A 24,502-nucleotide genomic window follows, 5' to 3' on the forward strand; every position below is an offset into this window, starting at 1 on the left:
TATGCATAATAATACCAGTTTTGTCTGAAATTACATCACAGATAAAGACCATTGTCAATGTGGGCCTGTGTGCTAAAAGCACTAGCTTTCAGGTAAACTGCAGCAATCTTTTCATATCCCAAACTGTACATTAAACAATAATGAGGTGAACCTGAAAAAAAATTTTTCGCCTGCTTGCCACTGAGTATGCTTATGAACTTCATCTATTCTATCTCTCCTCTTTAATTTTTGGCACCGAGGTCTGCCAGAATGTTGAAATATATACTCGTGCCTGCTCAACGTACAATTCCGCACAGTGTTGATTCCTGCTAACCAATAAAGCCATTTATTTGAAATGCCAAAGCATATGGAATTTCGACTAAATGCTCTTTGTTCCGATTCCAAATGCACTTATGTGGGTTAGCACCAATTTACTTCCGTTCACTTAATAAGAACTCTTGTCAAACTTTAAAAACATGAGCAATGAATATTTCAAGCAATGCGCTTGTTGACATAATTTACTCCACAATGTACTTGCCATAATTTAGCTCATTAATCGTGGCTTTGTGTTCAGTAGCAAAACTGACACCTATTCACACTCATTTTGTACTAACATGGCAAGCATATAATGAGCCAATCAATGTTCCCCATTGCATAAACAAATCACTAGCTAGTTCTCCAACAACGATTATGGAGTGATAAATGCTTATTAATATTGAGCTGAGTTTTTTACAACTCACCGAAGAACAGTCCGCTAGCTTGACTATCCGCTCACGTGCCATTCAGGAAAGGCGTGGGCAGTGTTCTCAAACTGTAAACACGCGCAATTGTTGATTGATTTTCACAGTCTGATAAAGCAATGCTTTGCAAGAACGTAATGTGGGCAAAGTTTACGGTCTAGGAGGTAGAGCTAAACTGGCACGAAATGATGGAGAGATGATGTGAATCAGGTATGCTTTGCATCTTTGTTTAGTTATTCGTTACTTAAGCGCTACCACTCCCAAGACTGAACATTTAACTACCGATTTTCCAGCTCGTAAAGAAGTTAGACAGTGCCGTTTCAGTTACAGCGCTACCCTGACATCATAGACAACGTTCATGTACCGACATTGATGCTAAAAGCACCCACATGCCAATAAAAAATATATTGGTGACAGAGCTGTAGAACTGCCAGTACGAAAAAAAACGTGCACGACTGAAATGAAATGAAAGGAATGAAATTATATAACAATGAATATAAACAGAAAGAATATAACAACGAAAAAGAAAACAAATAAAAATAACAACAAGGACAACAAGCAAGCAGGGTTGTGGAACCAGATTCCCTCCCCTTACGATGTGACATTCCCCCCCCCCCAAAAAAAATGCAAGGCACAACTAACCGTGGCAACTACACACAATTCATTCCACCCCCCCCCCCACCACCCCCCGTCTTCCCAAGGCACGATGTGACGACGTCAAGGTCGTCGAGGCTAGTCGGGCACTCGATAAGAGCGCCATTATTTCTCTTCGTCTTTTCTTTATGTCTTCTTACTCCTTGCGTATAGAGTCTCGTCACGGAACGGAACGCACGCCGTGTTCTGTTGTCTGCGTAGCCACATCACGAACCGAGCTCTTGGCCAATCGCTCCTGATGCTGCAGCGCGTGAAGTTCTTCGGCCATCATCCTGGCAACACGACGAAGCACACTTCCCTAAAATAAAGAAATATATAGGTATAGAGCAACATGCGGTAACACAAGCCGATATCAACCACCAGTTCACCAACACAAGCTGATATGAGTCGTTCAATCCAACATTAGCAAGTTTGTTTTAAAAAAAGATCGATTATAATAACTCGCTTACGATGGGTTTGTATGCCACGAACATGACGTTTATTTACTCTATTTACAACTACTTCAGAGAGCAGAGCATCTATGTACGCTGTCGAAAGGTCTCGGACTTTGGCGATTTAGTTCTCCCGCACAGACCTCTCTAGCTCCGGCTATTTTAGCTGCGCCGCCTAGCCTAGAAACGGTCATTCTGGTTCAGCAAGGGGGAAGTCAGCGGTCCCAGTCACTCAGCCTTCTTTATGGGAATCGCGAAGCGTCGGTCAGAGATCCCGCGACGTTCAGGAATGGAAAGATCTTTTAACAAGGTTTTACCATGGTGTACATGAGGTCCATAAGAGCGTGACATACGCAAGAACGCCTTGTTCAGCACAAGGTGCACACTAAAAAAGTACCAAAGTGGGCACTCTGTGCAAAAGGTCTATGTCAACCACCTGGTGCTCTCCAACTCACATTCACATAACACGGAACACGGGCCGCCGACAGCAAGTTGCCATCACCAAAATGCAGCCACCTTGACCAGGACTGGGCCCGCAACTTTCATGTCTGCAGCCGAGAACCGTAACCACTGCACCAACGCGATGGACCACCAATGCCAGCGGTTTCACACATGACAGGACGGTTTGAAAATTTTCCACGCGCTCTCTTCCTACAGGGCCAGCTTGGCACAAGCGTGCCAATGCAAAACAACCATGCACCAGACGACTATAGATGCGAAGCGCGAAAAAAAAGAAGAAAAAGTACGAAAAAAATTTTTTTCATTTTATTTCGGCACAGTTGAAAATATTGGCCAAAATTTCCAAGGGCGAAAAGGCACAGAAATAAAGCTTAGGCATTGAAAGTGAAACCAAAACATCGCACATCATACCAAAACACCAAATGACGGTGGATCACTCATCAATCAATCAATCGATTCAATCAATCATCAATATATGAATCAAGAGTCGTAACACTACAAACAACGAAACTAGAGAAACATATGACTGCTATATACACAATTTACCGTATTTACTCGATTTTGCCGCGCCCTCAATTGTAACACACACCCGGTTTACACGACGAAAAAGAAAAAGTAAGACATCGATTGCAACGCGCACCCATTTTTCTCGTTGGCTTGTACGATCACACTACTCCTTTAAGGAGCGTCTTCCATTTAAATATGAGGTACGGCAACGCTCAGCAGGTGACACTTTTGATGTGTTGCCATCTTTTACACGCGCTTCTACGAACGCTACACATAAAAATCATAATAGCGCCTCATGCACAGCAAAACTTTCCCCATTTTTGTGCGTAACATGAATGACTAGATGCAACAGATATTTCAGCATCAGTTACTAATTGATACTGCTAGAATTACGAGCCGCAAAGCGATCAAAACGAGCTGCTAGTAATGGCTCAGGAGTAGACAACGTCCGCAGCATGTTTCTTGCTCCTCGCTCCCATGTCGTGAGTGCGCATGCGCGGGTTACATCGGGAGAAAAAGTTCCCCACAAGCTGCCGCAAATCCCTTCGCAATACGCAGGCTTTCTGTTTCTCTAATGCTCTCCCTTCCTCTGTGGTGCTCTCAGTGCCTTCAATGCGTTGTGCCAGCTGTGCCGACTGATTGTGCACCCCTTTCACGTCGCGACAAGGGAGATCGCTTTGCGGAATTCGAGCAAGATTCATCTTCAGGATGAGGCGGAAACATGGGCTGCCAAAATGCAACAGCAATTACACATCCTGCAAGGAGAATGTAGTTAGTGACCCAATGACATTGGAAATGTGGGCTCGCACCATACCTAAGAAAGATCGCCAGCTGAAGCCTCATGACTACGTTTGTGGAAAGCACTTCTCGGATGGCGACTCTGCCCATCCACTTTACATGACACTGCATGACATTCATAGTTCTTTTTTTTTCAAAGTAGCTTCCAGCAGTGTTGTAGCTCTGAAGCCGAACAGCTGCGTGTAATGAAGAATGTGTGAATGCGATTTCTATCTAAAACATGCCTAGAACCGCAAACATTTGCATCTTTCTTAATTTCACAGTCATGGAGAACACTGATTTTTCCTTCCCTACTAACGACGCTGACGTCAGCCTTCCTGGGAAACGAGCTTTTATGTTGTCGCGTTAAAATTTGGAGCCGGATAGAAACACCCAGTCGGACGTGAAGCCCGAACAGCAAATCGGAGCACAGTGGCCTTGAATTAGAGTGTGATGAGAGCGGCGTGCAGGTTTTACCTTCTTCGTTAGCGGAGTTTCAGGACAGCGGGCTCATAAGTGCTGTGCCCGATTTCGTGACTTTTTCAGGGCGCTTGAGCGAGTGCAGTTTCGCCTGCTCGAAAATTCTTGCTCTGTGGCTTGGGCTAATTGAAGAAGCATGGATGTACTTCATGGTCAAGAAGACCGGTGGCAGGAAACAGGTCTGTAAGCACTGGCACAGCAGCTGTGCTTTTCCAAGTGCATCTTGAGATGATGAAAGCTACAGATGAAGCCAGAGATGCTAACTCTGAATAAGAGTTTGGACTTCATCTTTTTACTATCTTGATCCTTAGTCGAAGCCATGACCAAATTCTGGGTTTTTTGTTCTAACCGCCATAGCAATTTTAGGAAGCACCCATTCAATGAGAGCTAAATGAGATCGCGGTGATGCTTCTGGCTGGCTTCGATCTGTTGAATGCCGCATTCGTTTGTAAAAAAAGGAAAAAAAACATTTAATTTCGGTTATTTACACTACAAAAGCCATTGCTTTTGACACTTGGCAAAACTATTGCCATATGCTAAAGAAACCTATTTTTTATTTTTCTCAAGATTACGAAAAAAACGTGAAAAGAAAAGGTTTTCTTCTAATTCCTCAAAATTGCCAGAAATTTTGCATCTTTACAGACAACACAGCACGCAGACGTGGATGTCATTAAAACACTTCCTATGCACATATTTTATGTCTGTGCAAGGTAGATTTTGTTTTCACCTTGAAAAACGTGTGAAAATTAGAAAACTGTTCCACAGCTTGCACCGTGTCGGCATTGTGCCAACCATTTCTAGTACCCGCACCACACCACCGAACTGGAAACGCACAATTTCTGAGCATCCCGTGCCTCATCACGAACGAGTACCTCGCGTAACGAAACTACAGTAATACCTCGTTAACTCAAACACATATCTCGAAAAATTTGCTAAGGAGAAATTTTCACCAGCACCAAACACGTTTCTGTACGTCCCATGTACATTTTTTCCTTAATCTCAAAGTATTTTTGGGTCGGATAGGGGACAACTCAAAACCTTGACTGGGAGTGGAACGAAAATTCCGCCGCCGCAACATTTCACAAGGTTTGCGCAATGCTGCCATGCCTGAAATCAGTAGATTTTTTTTTCTTATTTAGCTGCGCCTGCGACTACATCAATGCTTTTCGCGAATGCAAAGTGCGCGAAGTCTCAGCCCTGCAACATATCAACTTTGTGAAGCAACCCTGTGGCACATCATGTGACACATGGGCTGAGCAGGGATGCCCTCTGGCCATGCTTCGCGTAGTTTGCCTTGTTCACTTTGTGCAGGGCACATAATTTTCCTCGATGTGTGACTTCCATTCATCTGCACAAACCACGTGGTAATTCTTTTTTGCTCACTGCAAGTGCAGTGCTTGTGATTTTCCCTGAGGTGTGATTTTCGTTCATCTGTGCAAACAGAGCAGTACAGATTTTTCACCGACTGTGAGGAACGGCAGCTTAGCGTGAGTGCAGCAAGCACGGTGTCGAAGCAGTGCAAGTTTCTAACGCTAAAAAAGAGGTTGCCCTCATTAAGAAGATGGAGAAAGACCGAATGAAATTGAGCATCGAGCAGGAATTCGGAATTCCTTTGCCTATGCTTTCCACGATGCTGAAAAACAAGCAGAAGGTGCTGGATGAATTTTAGCAGAGACTGTGAGAAACTTTGTCAAGAGATTATCAAGCTTAAAGGTAAGGGTGCCGCCGAAAATTACGCTGTTTGAGCAGAATGTGGCGGTGACTGGAGAAATGACGGACGGCAAAATCATTCTAACGGCCACTAACGTAGAGGACGGTGGAGACGACGATGCAAACATCTTCAGAGACGAGAAATTAGCTGCGCTTGCTTTGGAATAACGTCGAGTGCAACGACAAAGAAGATAGACTGATGCGATGCGTCAAGCAGCTAGAGGACGCCTGTCTAGGCCCGAGTACGACCGGAAAGCAGAGGAGCATTAGGCAGTTTTTCTAGGCTAAATAAAACGGCAGCGCAGCGAAATCCAGCCAGTTAAAGCCTCTTTACGCCTATTTTTTTCTCTTTTATACCTGCAGGAGAAAAAAAGAGTACAAACTGCCATTAAAGAGCCGGCAAGTAATAATGACTTTTCTGAAAAGTGCTTTTTCCCGGCAATGTGCAACTTTGCTTACCTCGAAAATCCATTTATCTTAAAATGTTCCCTGGTTTTTACAACTTTGAGTTAACGAGGTATTACTGTAAAGTTGAAACCTGCTACAATAAGATTGATGGGGCACGGAAAAATTTTCATTGAAGCGAAATCCAAAAAAATATAGTTGACCTAAACTAGCAAGACAAAGGAAGTTTTATTCACAAAATTCAAATAGTGTCGGCTGCTTTGTTTTCTTTCCCAGCAGCATCGTGACGCAATGCTCGCACATGCATAGTGACGGCAAGTTGAAATGCACACTGAAACAATGGCTTCCGTGAACTAACCAAAAAGTTGCACGTTTAGCAGTTGTCCGCCGTCAAAAGGTATCTGACAACACCGAGAAGCAGGCGTGGTATTACGAAGTGGTAACTTGCGCATTACTCTATGATAGTCTTGTCATCCACTTGCCGTGGCAGGCTGATTTTGTTAATAACGCGGATGAGCAGTCATTCTGACCAGTGACTACACTGGCGAAGTGTATAAAGAACAGAAAGGATTTGCATCTAAAAAGGCATCGTTTCGAGATTGCGCCCGGCAGTATGGGCAACCGAGCAACTGAACTTCAGCTTTGGATTGTCTGTGGCTAAGAATCAAGCCAGTGGTAAAAGCAGGGCAATCTCATTGCCATCTCTATGTAATGGTGCCCCCCCCCCCCCAAGCACACGATTTATATTTCTTACACCTACTTTCGTGTTCAAACCATGCATAAAAATGTTCAAGATTGTGTTTACTGCCCCGCATTACATATATGGGCCTGAAATTGCATTGCCGAATTTTGTTTAAGCAAATGGCAAAAAAAAGTGTTCATTATGACGATATTTATGCATTTACTCCCAAGGCGTGCTGAGGGGGAATAGAGAATTTTTCATTGTACCGAAAATTTCCCTGAAGCAGCAGTCATTGAAGCAGGCTTTGACTGCAACAGTAGTTGGTGCTTTCCAGTTATTGCAGGACCAGACGGAACAGCAACAGATTGACCACTGTTGAACAAAAATATCAGACCCATTTACGCAATATCCTTAAGCAATGCACAGGCAATCATGATGTAAGCTATGAGCTACAGGCAAATTTCAAATATCTCACACACTTGCACAAGCCAAACACAATTACTTCAACCCTGTCGCAAAGCAGGCAAAATGACTGGGAATCGAACCTGTGACCTTGAATTTGACAGCAAAGCACAACAGACAATGAGTAGATCACTTTATGAATCCACTAGCGTGTCAAAAGTTAGACAAGTTTCAAGTTTGCACCAATATTTGCATTAAAGAGAGAATGTTGGTGCATCTGGTGTTGCAAATATCATGTGATACAAGTGATGGTGTTTTGGTGCATCTTGGAGAAAACATTTTTACTGAAATGCACCAAAAATCGAACGCAGTGAAGCACAAGCTGATGGGTTCGACATCAAGAGTGCAGTACTTACGCTTATGTCGTTGGAAAAGAGAGCACTAGTTGCGAGAGAATTTCCAACTGAAAAAAAAAACACGACCGGGTATTTATAACTGAGCCCCGTGAGTCTGCCAAATGCAAATTAATAGGGACACAGCGACAGCAAAGCCAACATTTAAAAACTAAACAGGACATGCTAAACTAGATGTGGGAGGGGTAGTACGCAAATAATAGTGAAAAAACAAGAACAAGAAAAGATGTAGTAGTACATGTGCCAACTTTCAATGCATTTTAGTAATGAAAAAGGCCAGCCATTTCTCTACCCTTATAAGTTAAGCTTCTGAAATTCAGAAAATAAGAATTAGACCCATGGAGAGTAAGACTAGTTATAACATTATCTACACTGCAAATAATGGCCAAGAAACGATAACTCCTCTTCACTAAGGCAAAGTAATGAATGGCATGCTGATGCACCAATCTGCTGTCTTCCTGACGAAGGATGCTTCTGATGTTTCCGTACGACTATGCAACAAGTAAAAGGCACGGACAACAGAGCAGATTTCCGTGCTGTCCATGCCCCTTTTTTTTTTGTTCCGCAGTCTTACCGAGTTTGTACCAACTTGCCCTAAATGCTGCTTTTATTCTGATGTTTTGTTTTTATTTGCTTCAGCACTTTTTTTTTAAGAAATCTAATTTACTCAAAAAGAAGGGTGCACTGACCACTCCTCATAATGACATGCCAGAGTGTTGTCAAATGCACTCTTCACATTGTCAGCAAACACGTGTGTTGTTCTTCAAGAGGACAGCCCTGTCTGTCAAATGTAGATTTTTGTGCAGCTGCGTGCTATTTCGTAGACAAAATTACACTTGCAGTCAGCAGCTGAACCATTGTAATTTGACTGGGACACAAGCTTTAAAGTGTTTACAATGGGCAGAAAAGTTTATATTATGTCCAGTTACCATATTTTTCAGGTTACATGAAAGCTTGTATACGCAAAGATTAGTGCACAGTGCTTTTTTCTCTTTTGAGGCTAAAGCCTTAAGTGCCTCATCAAAGAAGAAAAACTGAGTGTCAGCATTGGTTGGCATCCCATGGCATCCGTGTCAACACAACTGATGCAAAAAAATAATCGCCACGCTATCACCATATGATGTCAGCGTGATATAACCAGATAGCCAAATTTCAAAACATATCCTCGACGTCACATTATGTGAACGACACATGATGTCATCACATGATGTCACTTGGTCATAGACTGGCTTATCACGGAGGCAGTGCAAAACGTCCATCAATGATGCACCGCAACACGGTGATGCATCTTTGCATACGATCATCAAACGCCTAGACTCGTCGTCCACCAAACAGACTTATTGCTCGTTCGTCCTCCGAAATGGTACGCTCTAACCCCACAACTTTCACCCTGACAGACCAATCCTGCTACTTGCTGCTCCGAAACAGCTCCGCTCGAATGTTCTTCACACACTTCATGATCTTCCAACCGCCCGTCATCTTCGTGTATCGCGCACTTGCAACCAGATCCACCGACGCTTCTGTCAGCCAGGCTTTCACGCTCCATATGTGGATACACTGCAGTGTGTGGTCAGTGCCACATAATGCCATCGACCCTCCTCGGGGGTTGCCTTCGATCCCTCGACATTTCAGCAGAACCGTTATTTCGCGTTGGCTTAGACCTATTTGGCCAGTTTCCCCTGTCTTCCTCTGTCAACAGGTGCATAGCTGTGGCTATCACTCTGGCTGACTATGTACACGAAACCATCTGCATTCACCTTCTGACCTCTCAATAGAACCACGGCATTCTGGGAATGACAGGTCTTGGGGGGGAAAGCATTCTTACGGAAAACATAGGTACGCTAGGGGGTTGCTCAGTATTATGTAGCGTCGCTATGGCGGCAAAGCTATCAGCAAAGTAGTCTATAGAGTGACATGTTTTAATAGTACTCGGTTGGTTGAGGGCTGCATTGTTGTTAACTCACCGCAGATGCCATTTGGAATGGCACGATCCCCGTGAATGTTCCCCGATGGTGAAGACAGCGAAGCTTCGCTGGACGTTAGCGGGAAAGATGGCGGACTGTGGTGGCTCCTTCTCCTGTGTAGGTTGATGCTGTTCGATATACTTGTGCGCGCGGACATGCAGTGGCCCGCCTCCTCCCTGTTACGACAAAAAAAAGGGCGCTGTAGTCATTTGAACAGTTTCACGTGTACAGTGAAGCCGCACGAGTCAAGTTCTAGGGTGTAGTGTACGTAAGCAATGACAACTACGAAGCCCACTGCGTTACAGGGGCGGGGCCGGACTCCAGATTATTTTTGACTATCTGGGCTTTTTTCAAACCACATTTACACCAATGTGCGCAGGTTTTATTATTTTTTTAATCACTTCACCTCCTAGGTAAATGTGTCACAGCCGAGAAATAAAACCACAGCTCCATGCCCAGCATTCGTCCTCGTCAACCTATAATATGAACACTACAGGGTGTCGCATCTACTCTCTCTTACTCGAAGTGTAATATACTTCGCAACCGCTCCACTATATATGTGCCACCTAAAGCTGTCTTGTTCTCAATCTGCAATTTCAGTACAACTGCCTTGTAATTTAAAGAAGCTAATGTTGACACATGGGTGTGGGCAGCCAGCCACTGCGAATTTGCATGGAACACAAGTACAGCAAAAAGAGGGTCAAGGAAGTACTAACGCCCCTCGTAGTCTAGTACTGGTGAGCAATACTGCCTCAATGGTCAATTGTACTTTATTAATATATCCAGCACTTAGAACCCGCTAAGCTACTGCTTGCATCATTTGTTTAAACTAAATAAGGTGAACACCAAGGCCTGGAGGATCTTGTACACATTACCTTTTCTTCGAGCCATTGGTCGATTGTCCTGCATACGTCACACACAAGAGACATTCATGCAAGCTTCAACCAATTACATGCAGCGACACCATTTCTTTCTTTTTTTTCTTTTTTGGAGTGGGTACAAGATCTCGGCCCATGCTACTGCGAGTGAACAACACTTCCCAGGCCGCCTGCAAAATTAATTTTTTTTTTCCATGACAAGCAGCTTTCAACTGCTAAGCATGAGAGTTGACTGAAAAAGTATAAGTGGGGCTCACAGTACGAACATAAGTCCAAACTGCACAAGCCTTATTTTATTGATTCACACAGCCCAGGGCGCAGCAACCTGGGGCTCGGGAGGCAGTATTATGTAGCCCTGGGCACATTTCAAGAACCTTCCCTTTGAGACTCACTATCTGAAGGCTGGCATGAATGGAAGTTTGGACCTCAAGTGGGGTTTTAGTGCCTATGCTTGTAAATTACAACTTAGTGACATGCATACTGACAACCAAACATGACTTTTCTTCTAGTTTTTTGCATAATAGTCCATTCGTTTACTTTTTCTTCTATTTCTACGTTAGCAAAGCACTCCACCCCTTTTTAATTAGCCATTCAGCCTCCATGGTCTACTTCATTCAATGGGGCCCTCCCTCTTAAAATGTTGCCAAACCCTGAAATAGCCTATCACCCAATAGCCAGCTGACAAATTCAACATATATGCCTTTCTAGTGTAGGGAATTAACCCTCACATGAAACATCAGCAGAAGACTCGCCAATATCAAAAACATTTGAAACGATCGTGAAATTTCTACCTCAAAATAAATCCACTTTCGATGTCCTAAAAGGTGTACTTTACAACAGTGCAAATGCTATGGGAGAAATTCCGCCTTGTTGGCCAGATATGAAGAGATATCTAGGACAAAGTAACACAAGAACTAGAAGGGAGGGAATGACATGCACACCACGTCAGCGCAGCGAAATTCATACATACTCTTGCACTGATTAAAACTTTCCAGAGAGAGCAAGTAAAATACGCAGGTGACCAGCGCACCTTCAAGCATCACACTGTTGTACCCTCCCTGGCACCAGTTTTCCCAAAGCAACCTTGGCACTGAAATATGTGAGTTGCAAAAGTTTTGTTTAAAGTAACACCAGCAGCCTTGCCTACCACCAAGCACCATGAACACAGAGCCATTCAGCCAAATGCTCTTAGCACTGTAACGTTGTTAATGATGCTAAAATAAGTGACGGTGTTGAGACTACGGACAAAAGCAGGAAAGGTGCACAAAGACAAATCCGACTCACAATTCCAGCTGGAAGTCTTCGTACGAGGGTCCCCCATGACGTGTGGGGACCTTGATCTGCAGCAGACGGCAAAAATCCTCGGGGCTCATCTGAATTACACCCTGGAGTCGCGCCCCCTGCCACACCAGGTCGCACCGCACCTCCTCATGTCCTCCATTGCTTCCAACCATGAAGTCCAGCGACACCACGTCTCCGCAGCCGAGCACCTCACACAGGCGCTTCGTACACAGCACCCCATCGCTGTAAAAAACGCCACTGAGGAAGTTCACCTTTACCGAGCCCACTGAACACGCTTGGTCTTGGACCTCAATTGTGCCACCGAAGTCAGTGATGTCAGTGACAAGCCCTGTTGTGCCCTGAAAGATTACTATGGATGGCTCGACCGACTGGGGCACCGGGCTAAAGGAATCGTCCTTGTCAAAGTCGAACAAACTTCTCGTGTCCTTCGGGAGAGGCAACAAATCGGGGCTGACGGGTCGCAAGTACTGCTTCAGTCCATCCACTATCGTATTTGCGGAGGCGGCCGGTAGCCTCGATCCCGCTCCCAAAATGTCGTCGCCCATGTCGTCACCAGTGTCGGCAGCCAGTGGCTCCTGTATCAGGTCCCTAATGTCCGATTCGTCGTCTGAAAGGAGTATCTCATTACCGCTCTCATCAGCAGAATCAAGTCCGTCACCTTTGGGCCCTAACTCACTGAGCCATACCGTCGCCTGCCATTTGACCTTCTCAGAAGGCTTCTGGCTAGGCTTGGCTTCAAAGTGCACGCGATCGTTGATGGTGAACACGTCCGGTAGGCTCTTGATAGTGTCGCGCAGCGGCATCACAACATTGTTAAGGTGAAAAAAGGCGCGGTCACGGTAATTTGTACCAAACTTGATGAAACCAAACTCCGGTTGGACCATCTGTATGAGTCCATCTCGCTTGACGATAGTACCCGGAGCTATTATCTCACTGCCTTCCGTCTCGCTACCCGAATGGCACGGAGGAACATTTTGTATGCTGTGTATGGTCGTCACGACCCACTTGGCCCGTGCAGTCGTGTTCTTGTTGAGGTCGGCGTCAAAGCGAATCTTGTCCCCGACGGCCAACACCTCTGGCAGAGCGGGCACAGCTGTCCCGAGGTGCCTCTCGATTTCGGCTGCGTGAAAAAACGCACACTCCTGCTCTTTTTCCAATTTGATAAAACCGAACTCATCCTTCAGAGTCTCTATGGAACCAGTTCGATTCACGAGTGGTGCAAACACCGGAGTCTTCGACGCCGGCGACGACGAATCGGACGGAGTAGCGGCATTCCCGCCCTTAATACGTGCCACCCTGCTGGCGCGAAATTTGGCCTCGCACTCATTCGGGCCCACCTCCGCGTCTAGAACGACACCGTCTCCGAGCTGAAGGCCAGATGAGAGGAGACTCGAATGCTGTCCGTTTTCAAACGAGCGCAGGCTAAAGTAAACGCTCGTGCTAATCGGGTGCTGCACCGAAATGAAGCCGTATGTCTTCAACAAACGATAAACTTTTCCCTTGGCACCTGTCAGGGTGGTGGTCTCGTCATCACTGCCACCCGCAGACGACGATGCTCCTGTCGTCTTGCCGGAACTCTTCGACGTGGTCACGTGAACCTGATCATGGTTGCGAATAACAAAGATGTCTGGAAACTGCTCGAGCACCCGGCGAATGGAGTCGACGTTGCCCCCATACTTCATGCGGATTTCAGCGGGAAGCTGGGACAGGTGACCAGTCAACTTCTGGATGGAGATGCCCGGGTGAGATTCGACTCGCTTGCGGAGGAACTCCTTGAGCGTCTCGTGCGACTTGCTACTTCCATTCATCATGGTCCACAAGGGTATATGAAGCACACTCTAATGTGCTGCAAAGGAAGACGACACAGTGTCAAACAATGCAAAAGAGTGTTTCTCGGTCAACTCGTCATTCACATCATGAAACAATGCAAAAATGCTTCTCTCTGCCAGATGAAAAATTCTTGAACATGGGTTGACGCTGGAACCGACATTTTTACAAGCGTACTTTCCGTCAAAGCAGCCCTGAACTTTCAAGTTGCAGCCCAGAAGAAAAGCTCGCTTGTCGAAACAATGGCTCCAGTGACAACTCGTGTTGATGAATTTTTCGTCTTTTCAAGCTTCCACCTTTTTCCTGAACTTATGCCTTTTCTTTTCCACTAAGTTATCAAGTCATCAAACAATGCAAAAAATAAGGAAAAACATAACTCAACAGCTGAACCCCACATGAACAAGAAATCAAAATAAAGAAACGTCCCTTATTTTAAAATTAGCAGACGAAATAATGCGCGACGCCAACAAGACTGCTACAAGACAGCTTTAATACTACTCATTCAGAAGTTACACATGCAAACATACTAAAAGAAGGGCAAAAACGCAGCCACAGGAGCCATGTATATGTGATGCAGACGCGTCTCGTGTTAAACTACTGAAAGCGGGTCTATCTCTCACGAAGAAAAATAGCGCTGCTTGGAAACACGGTGAAGTACACACGACGATGGGCCCTACTGAGGCTGCTGTAGTTAGCTTCAAAGTACTCTGACCAATTTAACTAGCGCGACTTTCACACTCAGTACTACTTGACGGTGCGGCCAGTTGTTTCAGTCGAGCAGTCGCCGCGATGGCCCAAGCGTGGCTAAAAATCACGTGCGCCCACCACTGGCGCCCACACGTGGCAACCGGTGCCAGATTTCCAAAGGCACAGACGCATTCGGCGGAGATCAATTCGTTATGCAAATCGAACAAATGCGGGCGTCGGTCACACAGCGGTGCCATACGTGGCGGGAGAAGGGTCGTTTTGTTCGAGCACATTTCGCATCGCAGTGCAATATACGCACTGTTTCTCTCGTTTACGCCTTCTAGTGCATCCGTAAGAAAGTTACTAGCGACAAGCGTAGTATTTACGGCTAGTATGAAGTATGCGCCACCCTTGTTTAGCGGAGAAGCGACTTACCAAAGTTACAACGCCGGGCCGGGTGACTAGGAACACCGGCATATAATTTTCCAAGTTGGAAGTTCGGATACGCGAATTGAACTTGACCGTGCGGGACGCATGCTAGATGTGCAGCCTAAAAAAAAGAGAAGAATAACGTCATTGAGCGAAGATAAAAACAAAACACGGCGTTCGCTAGGATACGTAAGGTCGAAACACCGCTGCTTGCGATCAGTGCCGCGGTAGAATTGATCGGTGCGAAGCGCTTCTCGCGGGTTGAACGATGTGCCACAAACCATAGCGAACATAAGGCTCACTTCGCAAAGAAGAAAAAAATCAAGGACAAACGACGCCAGCGGTTTGAATTTGCGCGGCTCGCTCAAGCACGTAGGCCTGAAATGAACGCAACAAGTGGCCGCTCGTTTGAGGTGACTACCACGGTATATCCTTCGGTCCGTGGTCGGCACAAACGGCACCCCGTCGAAAAAGTTGAAGGCTAGTGTAGATCGGCACAGCACCCATAGCCCGCGGGACGCGATTCGATAACGTTAGAAAAGGCGCTACGCATGATTCGATTCGAAGAAGTGCGTGCTTACCTGCGCGATGGGTGCCAACCGTCATGGGCTTGGACCACCGCACGTGTTAGCGATACTCCGTCTTTTCTCGCACACGCGTAGCGCCAGCGAGTCGTAAATCCCTACAGACAGGCCCGAAACGCTACAAGCGCTCGGTACAACTTTTTACAACTGCAAGATAATGCAGATTATCTTGCGGGGCTCCGAACCCATCGCCATAGCGTTCAAGAATGACTTTACCAACGCCTCCTCTAAACAATGCCTGGGGAATGGCTCGCGCTCCCCGCGGAGTTGGCCTGCCTTCAGTTTTAAACAAGCTCCGCACGGTGACGCTCGCTACCAAGACTATTATTTCACTCGTCAAGGCACGAGTGAAACTTAAACTGTTCACTGCAAAGTACGAATTCTCAAACTCACTTTTTAAGGGAAAAAAAATAAATATAGTTTTGGATTCATTAAGTATTACGGCTTGATGGCGCTAGCCACCGCCTAATCTAAAGAGGACAGCCATATCCATTCATCCACTCATTATCACGGCAGCGGGCGGTACCAGCTAAGCGTTTTTCCATGACCTACTACACTCCTGACCTGTTCAGATAGCGGGGTTCCTATGGGAGCGCGTGTCCCCGCTCTCGTTCAATCGCTCGCCGTAGGTGGCGCTACCTATAACCTGTTCGTCTGCTTCTTTACGGTTGTTTTGTAGGCGCTGGTATAAGAATGCCTGCTTTCTGTGGTGAACTGTCGGCATATATGTGACTATTTCTTCCCATACATTGCTGGTCAAGTAAGCTGTTCAGTGCGCTTAAGAATTTATAGCACACTGGTTGACAAACGTGGAAACCCGTGGATTTACATGATTTTGGACAGCCTATGCGTTGTCGCGTGCATTTTATTGCAAAAAAAATTCTGAATGTCTTTTAGTATTATTATTTCTGGATATTTCTAAATTGTGGATCATAAATTCGCACTACGAGTGCTTTGTTGGTTAAAATTTGACTACAAAGAGTGAAGGTGACGTCAGCGAACAGGTGCTGCCTAGCGCCACGCCGCTCGTAGGTGACGGCCCTAGCGGCAGAAGGTATGAACTAGAACGTGGGCGCTGGAAGAGGTGCTCTCTGGGCAGGTCAGGAGTGTAGTAGGTCATGCGTTTTTCATCTGCGAGAACATTTTCAGAATAAAGGCAGGAAAGGGTGTGGCAGCTGTTTTTCTTCTCATGCGGCAGGCATCTTCCTCGAGGAGGCGTTGGTCGGTCCAACGCCTCCTCTATAAGATGCCTGCCGCATGAGAAGAAAAACGGCTGCAACACCTGTTCCCTCCTTTATTTTAGAATGTTCTCGATCGCTAGCGTCACTTGTGGCGAACGGTGCAACAACGCAACACTTTGCATAGCCTCCGAAGTAGCGGTGTACAGTTGCAGGTCTCGAACAACTCTCGACTGACGCGCCCCTATAGGCCGCAGATGAAAGACGCTTACCTGGTACCATGGAGTTTCTCAAAATTAACCTGAGGGCACTCTAGCGCTGCGATCGTTCAGCGACCATGGAAATTATGGGTACTGTAGTTAAAGTGTTCTAGAAAGGGGTAGTGGGCTGACTGAAGGCCGTGCACTGACGCACTTTATGTCTCACCTGGTAGATGGCGCCACCACCACCTGCAATGAAAGCGACGCGTTGCTGCTCTCGGCCAACGCAGCGCGAAGGTTAGTTTGCCAGCGCTTCAAGCACAAACTACTCTTGTGCAACCCCTGTTCATAGCCATTTTCGTTGCTTTTCTTTTTTGCCTGAGCATATTCTTGCTTTGGCCGTCGTTCTGGCGCATGAAGTATTGCTAAACATGAGCGCGTCATCAGCGGGATGCACTATACGCTGTAAACAGCCAGTTTTGTATTGCGCTCTCGCAGTTCTATTGCCTTTAGATAATTGATTTATGAAACCACTTTCTGCTTATGAAGCGCGCCGTAGTGGAGGACTCCGGAAATTTTAACGTGCACTGACATCGATTGCCTTTAGATAAAAGAGACTAATGTTTTCATGACCACTAATTTAATAAATCGCAGAGTGGCATCTAAGCTGCTCACATTTCTCCACCAATATGCTAGCGTTTGTACTCAACAGTAACTTTAGTGAAGTCGTACTCTCACTAAATAAAACAATATTACTACAAACTTAAGCACCTTACGTGCTTTCAGCTGATATATTCTCCTGAAAAGTGCAAGAAAATGTGTGGTAGTGCACAGAAGGAAAGACCTATCCTAATCATGCCCAAGAAATAAAAGTGAATTTGTAATGAAGGTGTGAAAAAAATATAGACAACAATCGTTCACGGGAATAAGTTAAAAGTTTATTTGGTGGGGTAGCACAATGACCGTACTCCACAAAAGCCATGCATATCAATCACTTTCATTTTTTTTCTCAAAGTGAAAGCAGATGGAAAAAGCTGAAATGGCTTGAAGAGGGCCTTGCCCCATTATGTACTTATCAGCGTGTGCGACAAAGCGCATGTCTCCTAAAACAGCCCAATAGATGCTAGAAAAATATTCACAACTACAAATAATCACAAAGAGATGCTAAATATATTCAATAGCACACTTGGCATAAAAAAGTTCACAAAAACACATGAACACTCAACACATATTGTTCACACAATAAGTAAAGACACTCAATCAGAAGAAATACTGAAAATGACAAATAATAGACACATTTCCGTTCAAATAACATGCATTTTTATAGAGATCTACACATGTTTCGTAGATCATATTGTAACGATGTTGAAAGACTCGGGTTGTAATAAAACGTATTTAGTAAAGGGCGAACCTGTGCCCCCAACTCAAAGGGACTATGGTCGTAGCACGTTACAGCAGAACACCAACGATGTCTTCTTCTTCTGCCTCTTCAAGAAGAGTTCCAAGCGCGTGGCGCACATCAGCAGGGGCCAGCTGGGTTCTCGTGCTATCATCATCGTCTCTGCGCAACACTAGACGGCGCGCATGTATGTCCCTGTGTGCGTGGTGATGGGCGCGTTGTTTGAATGCAGGCACTATGTCGCGGCATAATCCCCCTCATCATACGCATCGTCCCGATGCGTCAGGCAATGAATAGATTCGTGGTAGGCGTCACTGGTCTTCCGGTGATCTTTCATAGTGACGCTTCATCCGGACTACATGTACAACCTCTGTAGGGTTGCGGCGTTTTGAGCTCCCGTGTATAGCGGAGGTTACTTGCTAAGTTACATCGCTTACACGATGGAGTACTTCGTAAGGCCCGAAGTAGCGGCTAAAAAGTTTTTCAGAAAGTCCACGGCGACGCACTGGAGTCCATATCTATACTTTGTCACCTGGTTGGAAACGCGCTTCGGTACGACGCTGATTGTACCGATAGGAGTCGATACGCTGTTGGCGGCATATTCTGTATCTCGCCATCTGTCGTGCTTCCTCGGCTCTTTGCAGGAAGTCGTCTAGGCCAGGTGGATTGCTGCTTTCATCATTCAGTGGTAACATGGCATCCAGTGGAGTGGTGACTCTTCGGCCGAATACAAGTTCAAATGGTGTCACTCGCGTTGTTTCTTGAACGGCTGTATTATATGCGAACGTGATGTAGGGCAATATTTCATTCCACAGTTTATGTTCGACGTCGATATACATTGAAAGCATATCAGTCAGAGTTCTGTTCAAGCGCTCCGTTAGGCCATTTGTTTGAGAATGGTATGCTGTAGTTCTTCTCAGGTCTGTATGGGTCATTCGCATCAGACATTTCATTAGGTCTGCAGTAAAAGCTGGGCCACGATCAGTAATTACGACACTGGGTGCACCATGTCTCAGGACTATGTTGTTGATGAAGAACTTCGCAACTTCAAGAGCTGTTGCGGTGTACAGCGAGTCAGTCTCAGCGTAGCGAGTGAGATAGTCCGTGGCTACGACTATCCACTTCTTGTGTGCAGTCGATGTCGGAAACGGGCCTAGGAGATCCATACCGACTTGTTAGAATGGGGCATGCGGTGGTTCTATTGGCTGGACGAGGCCTGCAGGTTTTACGGATGGAGTTTTGCGTCTTTGACACTCACGGCAAGTTTTCACATAGCGCTGAACTGATGATAACAGTTTTGGCCAGTAGTATTTTAGTTGAATTCTGGCGAATGTACGGCTGACACCCATGTGTCAGATGTTGGCTCATCATGACATGCGTGCAGAATCTCGTTTCGTAAAGGTGCAGGTACAACGAGTAAAAACTTGTCACCATGAGGCTTGAAGTTCCTCTTGTAAAGGACCCCTTCTCAAAGACAGAACGAAGGGAGCCCTCTGGATAAAGTGCGTGGGACTTTGACGTTGAGTCCTTGGAGACGCTGTATCAGCGGCAGCAAATCGGGGTCATTTTGTTGTTGTTGAGCGATTTCTGATGCCTGGACGACGCCTAGAAACGGGAAGTCTTCTTCCTCCGGCTCACTCGTCTCCACTGGTGCGCGTGACAGGCAGTCGGCATCGCTGTGCTTTTTCCCAGATTTATATACCTCAGTAACATCGTACTCTTGTAGCCTAAGACTCCATCTTGCTAGTCGGCCAGAGGGATCCTTAAGATTCGCCAGCCAACACAGGCAATGGTGGTCACTGACTGCTCGGAATGGTCTACCGTAGAGGTACGGCCGAAATTTACTTATGGCCCAGATGACCGCGAGACACTCTTTTTCGGTTGCAGAGTAATTTGTCTCAGCTATCGAAAGCTTGCGGCTGGCATACGCTATCACTTTGCCGCTGGACTAGAATAGCTCCGAGGCCGACGTTACTCGCATCAGTGTGAACTTCAGTTTCGGCAGTATCATCGAAGTGGGCGAGGATTGGAGAGGCTTGCAGGCGTGTTCTTAACTCATCAAATGCTTCCTGTTGTTCACTTTCCCACATAAAGGGCACCTCGTCTTTTGTCAGATTAGTAAGTGGTTCAGCAATGTTCGCAAAATTTTCCACAAATCGCCGATAGTACGCGCATAAACCCAGGAAGCGACGTACTGACTTCTTGTCTTTGGGTGTCCGGAACTTTGCGATGGCAGCTGTCTTTTCGGGATCTGGCCGAACGTCGTCGGAGCTGACGACGTGTCCGAGGAATCGAAGCTCTTCAAAAGCGAAGTGGCATTTTTCTGGCTTGATGGTCACGTCTGCTGAACGAATGGCTTCTAATACTGTGCGGAGTCGCTCTAGATGTTGGTCGAATGTAGCGGAAAATACGACAACGTCATCCAAGTACACCAAGCAGGACTGCCATTTCAGCCCCGCGAGGACAGCGTCCATCATTCTCTGAAACGTAGCTGGCGCTGTGCACAGGCCAAATGGAAGCGCTTTAATTTCGTAGAGGCCGTCTGGGGTAATGAATGCCGTCTTTTCACGGTCGTGCTCATCCACCTCAATTTGCCAATATCCGCTCTTGAGATCAAGGGAGGAGAAGTATTTCGCACTCCGTAGTCGATCGAGTGTATCATCGATACGCGGCAGAGGGTATACATCCTGTTTCGTTACGCTGTTCAGTTTCCGATAGCCGACGCAGAATCGAAGACTGTTATCTTTCTTTTTAACAAGCACTACGGGAGACGCCCATGGACTGCTGGAAGGCTGGATCACGTCATCTGAAAGCATCTTCTCCACTTGTTTCTTGATGACGTCTCTTTCCTTTTGCGATACTCGATATGGGTGTTGGTAAATCGGTCTCGTGGCTTCTTCTGTTATAATCCTGTGTTTTGCAATAGCCGTGCGTCGCACCTTAGAGGACGATGAGAAGCAGTCCGAAAACTTTTTTATAAGGGCGAACAATCGTTTCTTTTGATATTCTGGGAGCCTATGGTTGACGTTAACTGATGCATCGACGTTGCAGGTCTCTTGTGGAGTGGTTGGCGTTGTCGCTAAACTGCATAGTTCAGTCGCCATGCAGAACTCGAGGAAATAGGCGATAGCCATACCTTGTGCGATGTGCTGACATTCATTCCCAAAATTCGTAAGGAGGACAACTGAGCGGCCATTCCTTAAGTGAAGAACACCCCTCGCCACGCAAATTCCTTTGTTTAAAAAGAGCTCTACGTTTCCATCCGCTATTCCTTCGTGGTCACAAAATGCCTTATTTTCAACAAGCACCATTACACTACAGCGTGGTGGCGCTGTGACGTCATCATCAACAACGCGCAGAGCAGTAAGACGTCGCTTTTCCGATTCCTCCACCGACATAGTTTGTTCGGTCGAAAACGTTACACTGGATCTGCGCAGATCAATTATGGCTCCATTGGCTTGCAGAAAATCCATTCCCAGTATAAGCTCCCTTGAACATTCCGGCAGCACGATGAAGTCAGCAACGTAAGTAAAGCCTCTTATTTCGAGCCTTGAGGTGCATCTGCCGAGCGGTGTAATAGTGTTGCCACCTGCCATGCGTATCTGTGCCCCACTCCATTTTGTCACAACCTTTTTCAGTTTCTTTGCCAATTTGTGACACATTACCGAATAATCAGCACCGGTGTCAACTAAAGCATTTAGCTCGCATCCGTCTATTTTCAACCGCAAATCTGAAGTAATCTTCGCACTGCTGCGCTTATCCTCTGTAAACATAGCATTGTCACCTTGAAACCGTAATGGAGGATCTTCGCAACTGTAGTTATCAGCGGCCTCACCTCCACAGGTCGCTTGCTTCAGTTTTCCTGGTGTGGGCCTGTAGAACAGTGCCCAGACCGTGCGGAAGAAGCACGTGGGCTGGGTGATCGGTAACGCCTGGGCGACGGCGATCTTGGCTGATGTTGGCGTGAAGTGAGTGGGCTCTGGCGCGCGGACAAGTACTCTTCGATCTCCGTTGGCCGTTCACCGTTTCGAGGGCATGATGCGTACAACGGAAAGCCCCTTAATCCTGCCTGTCGGTAAGGGCAGAACCTATACAGGTGACCTGATTCCCCACAATGGAAACACAAAGGCCTGCGCTCATGGTCACGCCAGATGTCACTTTTCCGGGGCCTTTGATCCACGTAGCGAGCTACACCACGGGCTCGTGGCAGGTAGGTAGCCGTCGGTTCCAGTGGACGAGGTGCACTGCGTATTGTTTGTGGGCAAGGAGAGGTCATCGCAACTGCTGCATTGGTGTGCGCCACGGGTTGTCTGAGTACTTCAGAGTACGTTGGGATGCGTTGGATCGGCTGTGGCGCACGCTCCGGCTCACGTATCATCTGCCTCAGTTCATCTCGTACTACGTCGACGACAGACAGTGTTGCTGTAGTGTGAGGTGCTTGCAACTTCTTGAGCTCTTCCCTGATCACCGACCTGATGAGTTCTCGCAGGGCGTCCATGTCACTTCGCTGGCATCCAGAGAAGACATTGGCAGGTGCATAGTTTATGTCTCGATTGTACTGTCGAGCCCGCTGTTCTAGCGTTTTTTCGATGGCTGTCGCTTCCGTATGAAACTCCGCAACTGTTCGCGGTGGGTTGCGGACGAGAACAGCGAATAGCTCTTGCTTCACACCACGGATGAGGTGGCGTAGCTTCTTGTCTTCAGTCATGTGGGAATCTGCGCGCTTGAACAGGCGGATCATGTCCTCGATACACATTGCGACACTTTCGTTGGTGAGTTGGTTCCTGGATTCGAGCGCAGCCTGCGCCTTTTCTTTGCGATCTGCGCTGGCATAAGTCGCCAGAGCTTGTCGCCGAAATTCATCCCAGGTCGTAAAGGAGGTTTCATGGTTCTCATAGCACGTCTTTGCGAAGTCCTCCAAAGCAAGGTATACGCGACGGAGCTTCTCTCTCTCGTCCCAACCGTTCAAACGTGCCACTCTCTCAAAGAGGTTCAGCCAATCTTCTACGTCTTCATACGAGTCGCCATGAAATACTGGTGGCTGGTGAGGCTGATTTATCACCACTTGGGCTGGTGTTACATGACTTGTCATGGTGGCGGCGTCCATTGACTGAGTTCCCGTTGGCGTGAAGTGGAGTGGACTGAATTCTGGTGAATCACCTCGAAGACGGCGACTGGTCCTCTGATGCACAGGTGTCGGCTCCGCAGGATCAACTCGCTGGTGGTCGCGGCTACGCTGCCTTGAGTTCGTAGGGCTTTGATTCATGACCCAGCACGTCCACCAGAAATGTAACGATGTTGAAGGACTCGGGTTGTAATAAAACGTATTTATTAAAGGGCGAACCTGTGCCCGCAACTCAAAGGGACTATGTTCGTAGCACGTTGATGCTGATGCTGATGACCTCTAATGGATGGCGCTTACCCACAAAGGGGGATGGGCCAAGAACCGGGCGGCAGGATACTTAAATGAAACTAAACTGAAAGTGCAGCCAATCTGAAAAAGTAGCTTAAAATAATACTACCAAAAAACAAAAATGTTTGCTGAGCAAGCGGTCAAACCATCTTTTGTTTTTGAAAGACATAACTACGAATTATAAACTAAAGATCTGAAAAGGTAGTGGTTCACTAGCATGGTAATCTTTTAGTTGCGTTGATGTAATTAAACACAGCGGAGCATACATCCCTGTGGCAGTAACCAAATGAAGTTCCGCCAAGTGATAAAATTACTGGTAGATTTACTTGTATTCCTAGCTTTTGTAATGGGGCTACTAAAAATCTTTTTCTCTGATAAGAATAACGATGACAGAATAAAAAGAAATGTTCAATTGTTTCAATTTCGTTGCACCAAATGCATAGCGGTGACGCCTTGAGCTGAGCTTTATTAAGGTAATAATTTAGTTGTGGAACGGCACAGCGCAATCTGGTATAAGTGACCTCTAACTGGCGAGATACACGTTACAGCAGAACACCAACGATGTCTTCTTCTGCCTCTTCAAGAAGAGTTCCAAGCGCGTATCGCACATCAGCAGGGGCCAGCTGGGTTCTTGTGCTATCATCTTCGTCTCTGCGCAACACTAGACGGCGCGCATGTATGTCCCTGTGCGCGTGGTGATGGGCGCGTTGTTTGAATGCAGGCACTATGTCGCGGCAATATTAATCGCACTGTTGATGGTACGCCAAGGACCAAAGTCACCATTCACAATTTAATTAAGCAGAGTTGCCACTTAGTCAAGGGTTTATTGCTATAGTATGCGTGGCGAGTGGCAACATACTATTTTGCTTGTTTTTCAAATCTGGCATTCTCTTGTATTTGGGTCAGTGAAACAGAAAAAGAATATTCAGAAAGGATTCATACATCAAGTTTAACCTACACTTGTAAAATCCACACAGGAACAATATTAAAATTTTAAAAATC

General features: G+C 46.3%; 1 protein-coding gene across 4 annotated transcripts; it reads right to left on the bottom strand.

Moving 5' to 3' along the window:
- Positions 1-1,412: 1,412 nt before the first annotated feature.
- On the bottom strand, positions 1,413-15,537 carry LOC142776365 (uncharacterized). Of its 4 annotated transcripts, XM_075879914.1 has the most exons (7): positions 15,308-15,537; positions 14,733-14,847; positions 11,766-13,629; positions 9,604-9,779; positions 7,643-7,689; positions 7,091-7,196; positions 1,413-1,671 (listed from the first exon to the last, which is right to left on the bottom strand). In XM_075879914.1, exons 3-7 carry the CDS (start codon positions 13,592-13,594, stop codon positions 1,580-1,582), a joined length of 2,250 nt encoding a protein of 749 aa, XP_075736029.1. In that variant the 5' UTR covers positions 13,595-13,629; positions 14,733-14,847; positions 15,308-15,537; the 3' UTR covers positions 1,413-1,579. The 4 variants fall into 4 exon arrangements, with proteins under 4 accessions (XP_075736029.1, XP_075736030.1, XP_075736031.1 ...); XM_075879915.1 differs by lacking the exon at positions 14,733-14,847; XM_075879916.1 differs by lacking the exon at positions 7,091-7,196.
- Positions 15,538-24,502: the final 8,965 nt, after the last annotated feature.

This window comes from Rhipicephalus microplus, chromosome X (genome assembly GCF_043290135.1).
Source record: "Rhipicephalus microplus isolate Deutch F79 chromosome X, USDA_Rmic, whole genome shotgun sequence".
Taxonomy (NCBI): domain Eukaryota; kingdom Metazoa; phylum Arthropoda; class Arachnida; order Ixodida; family Ixodidae; genus Rhipicephalus; species Rhipicephalus microplus.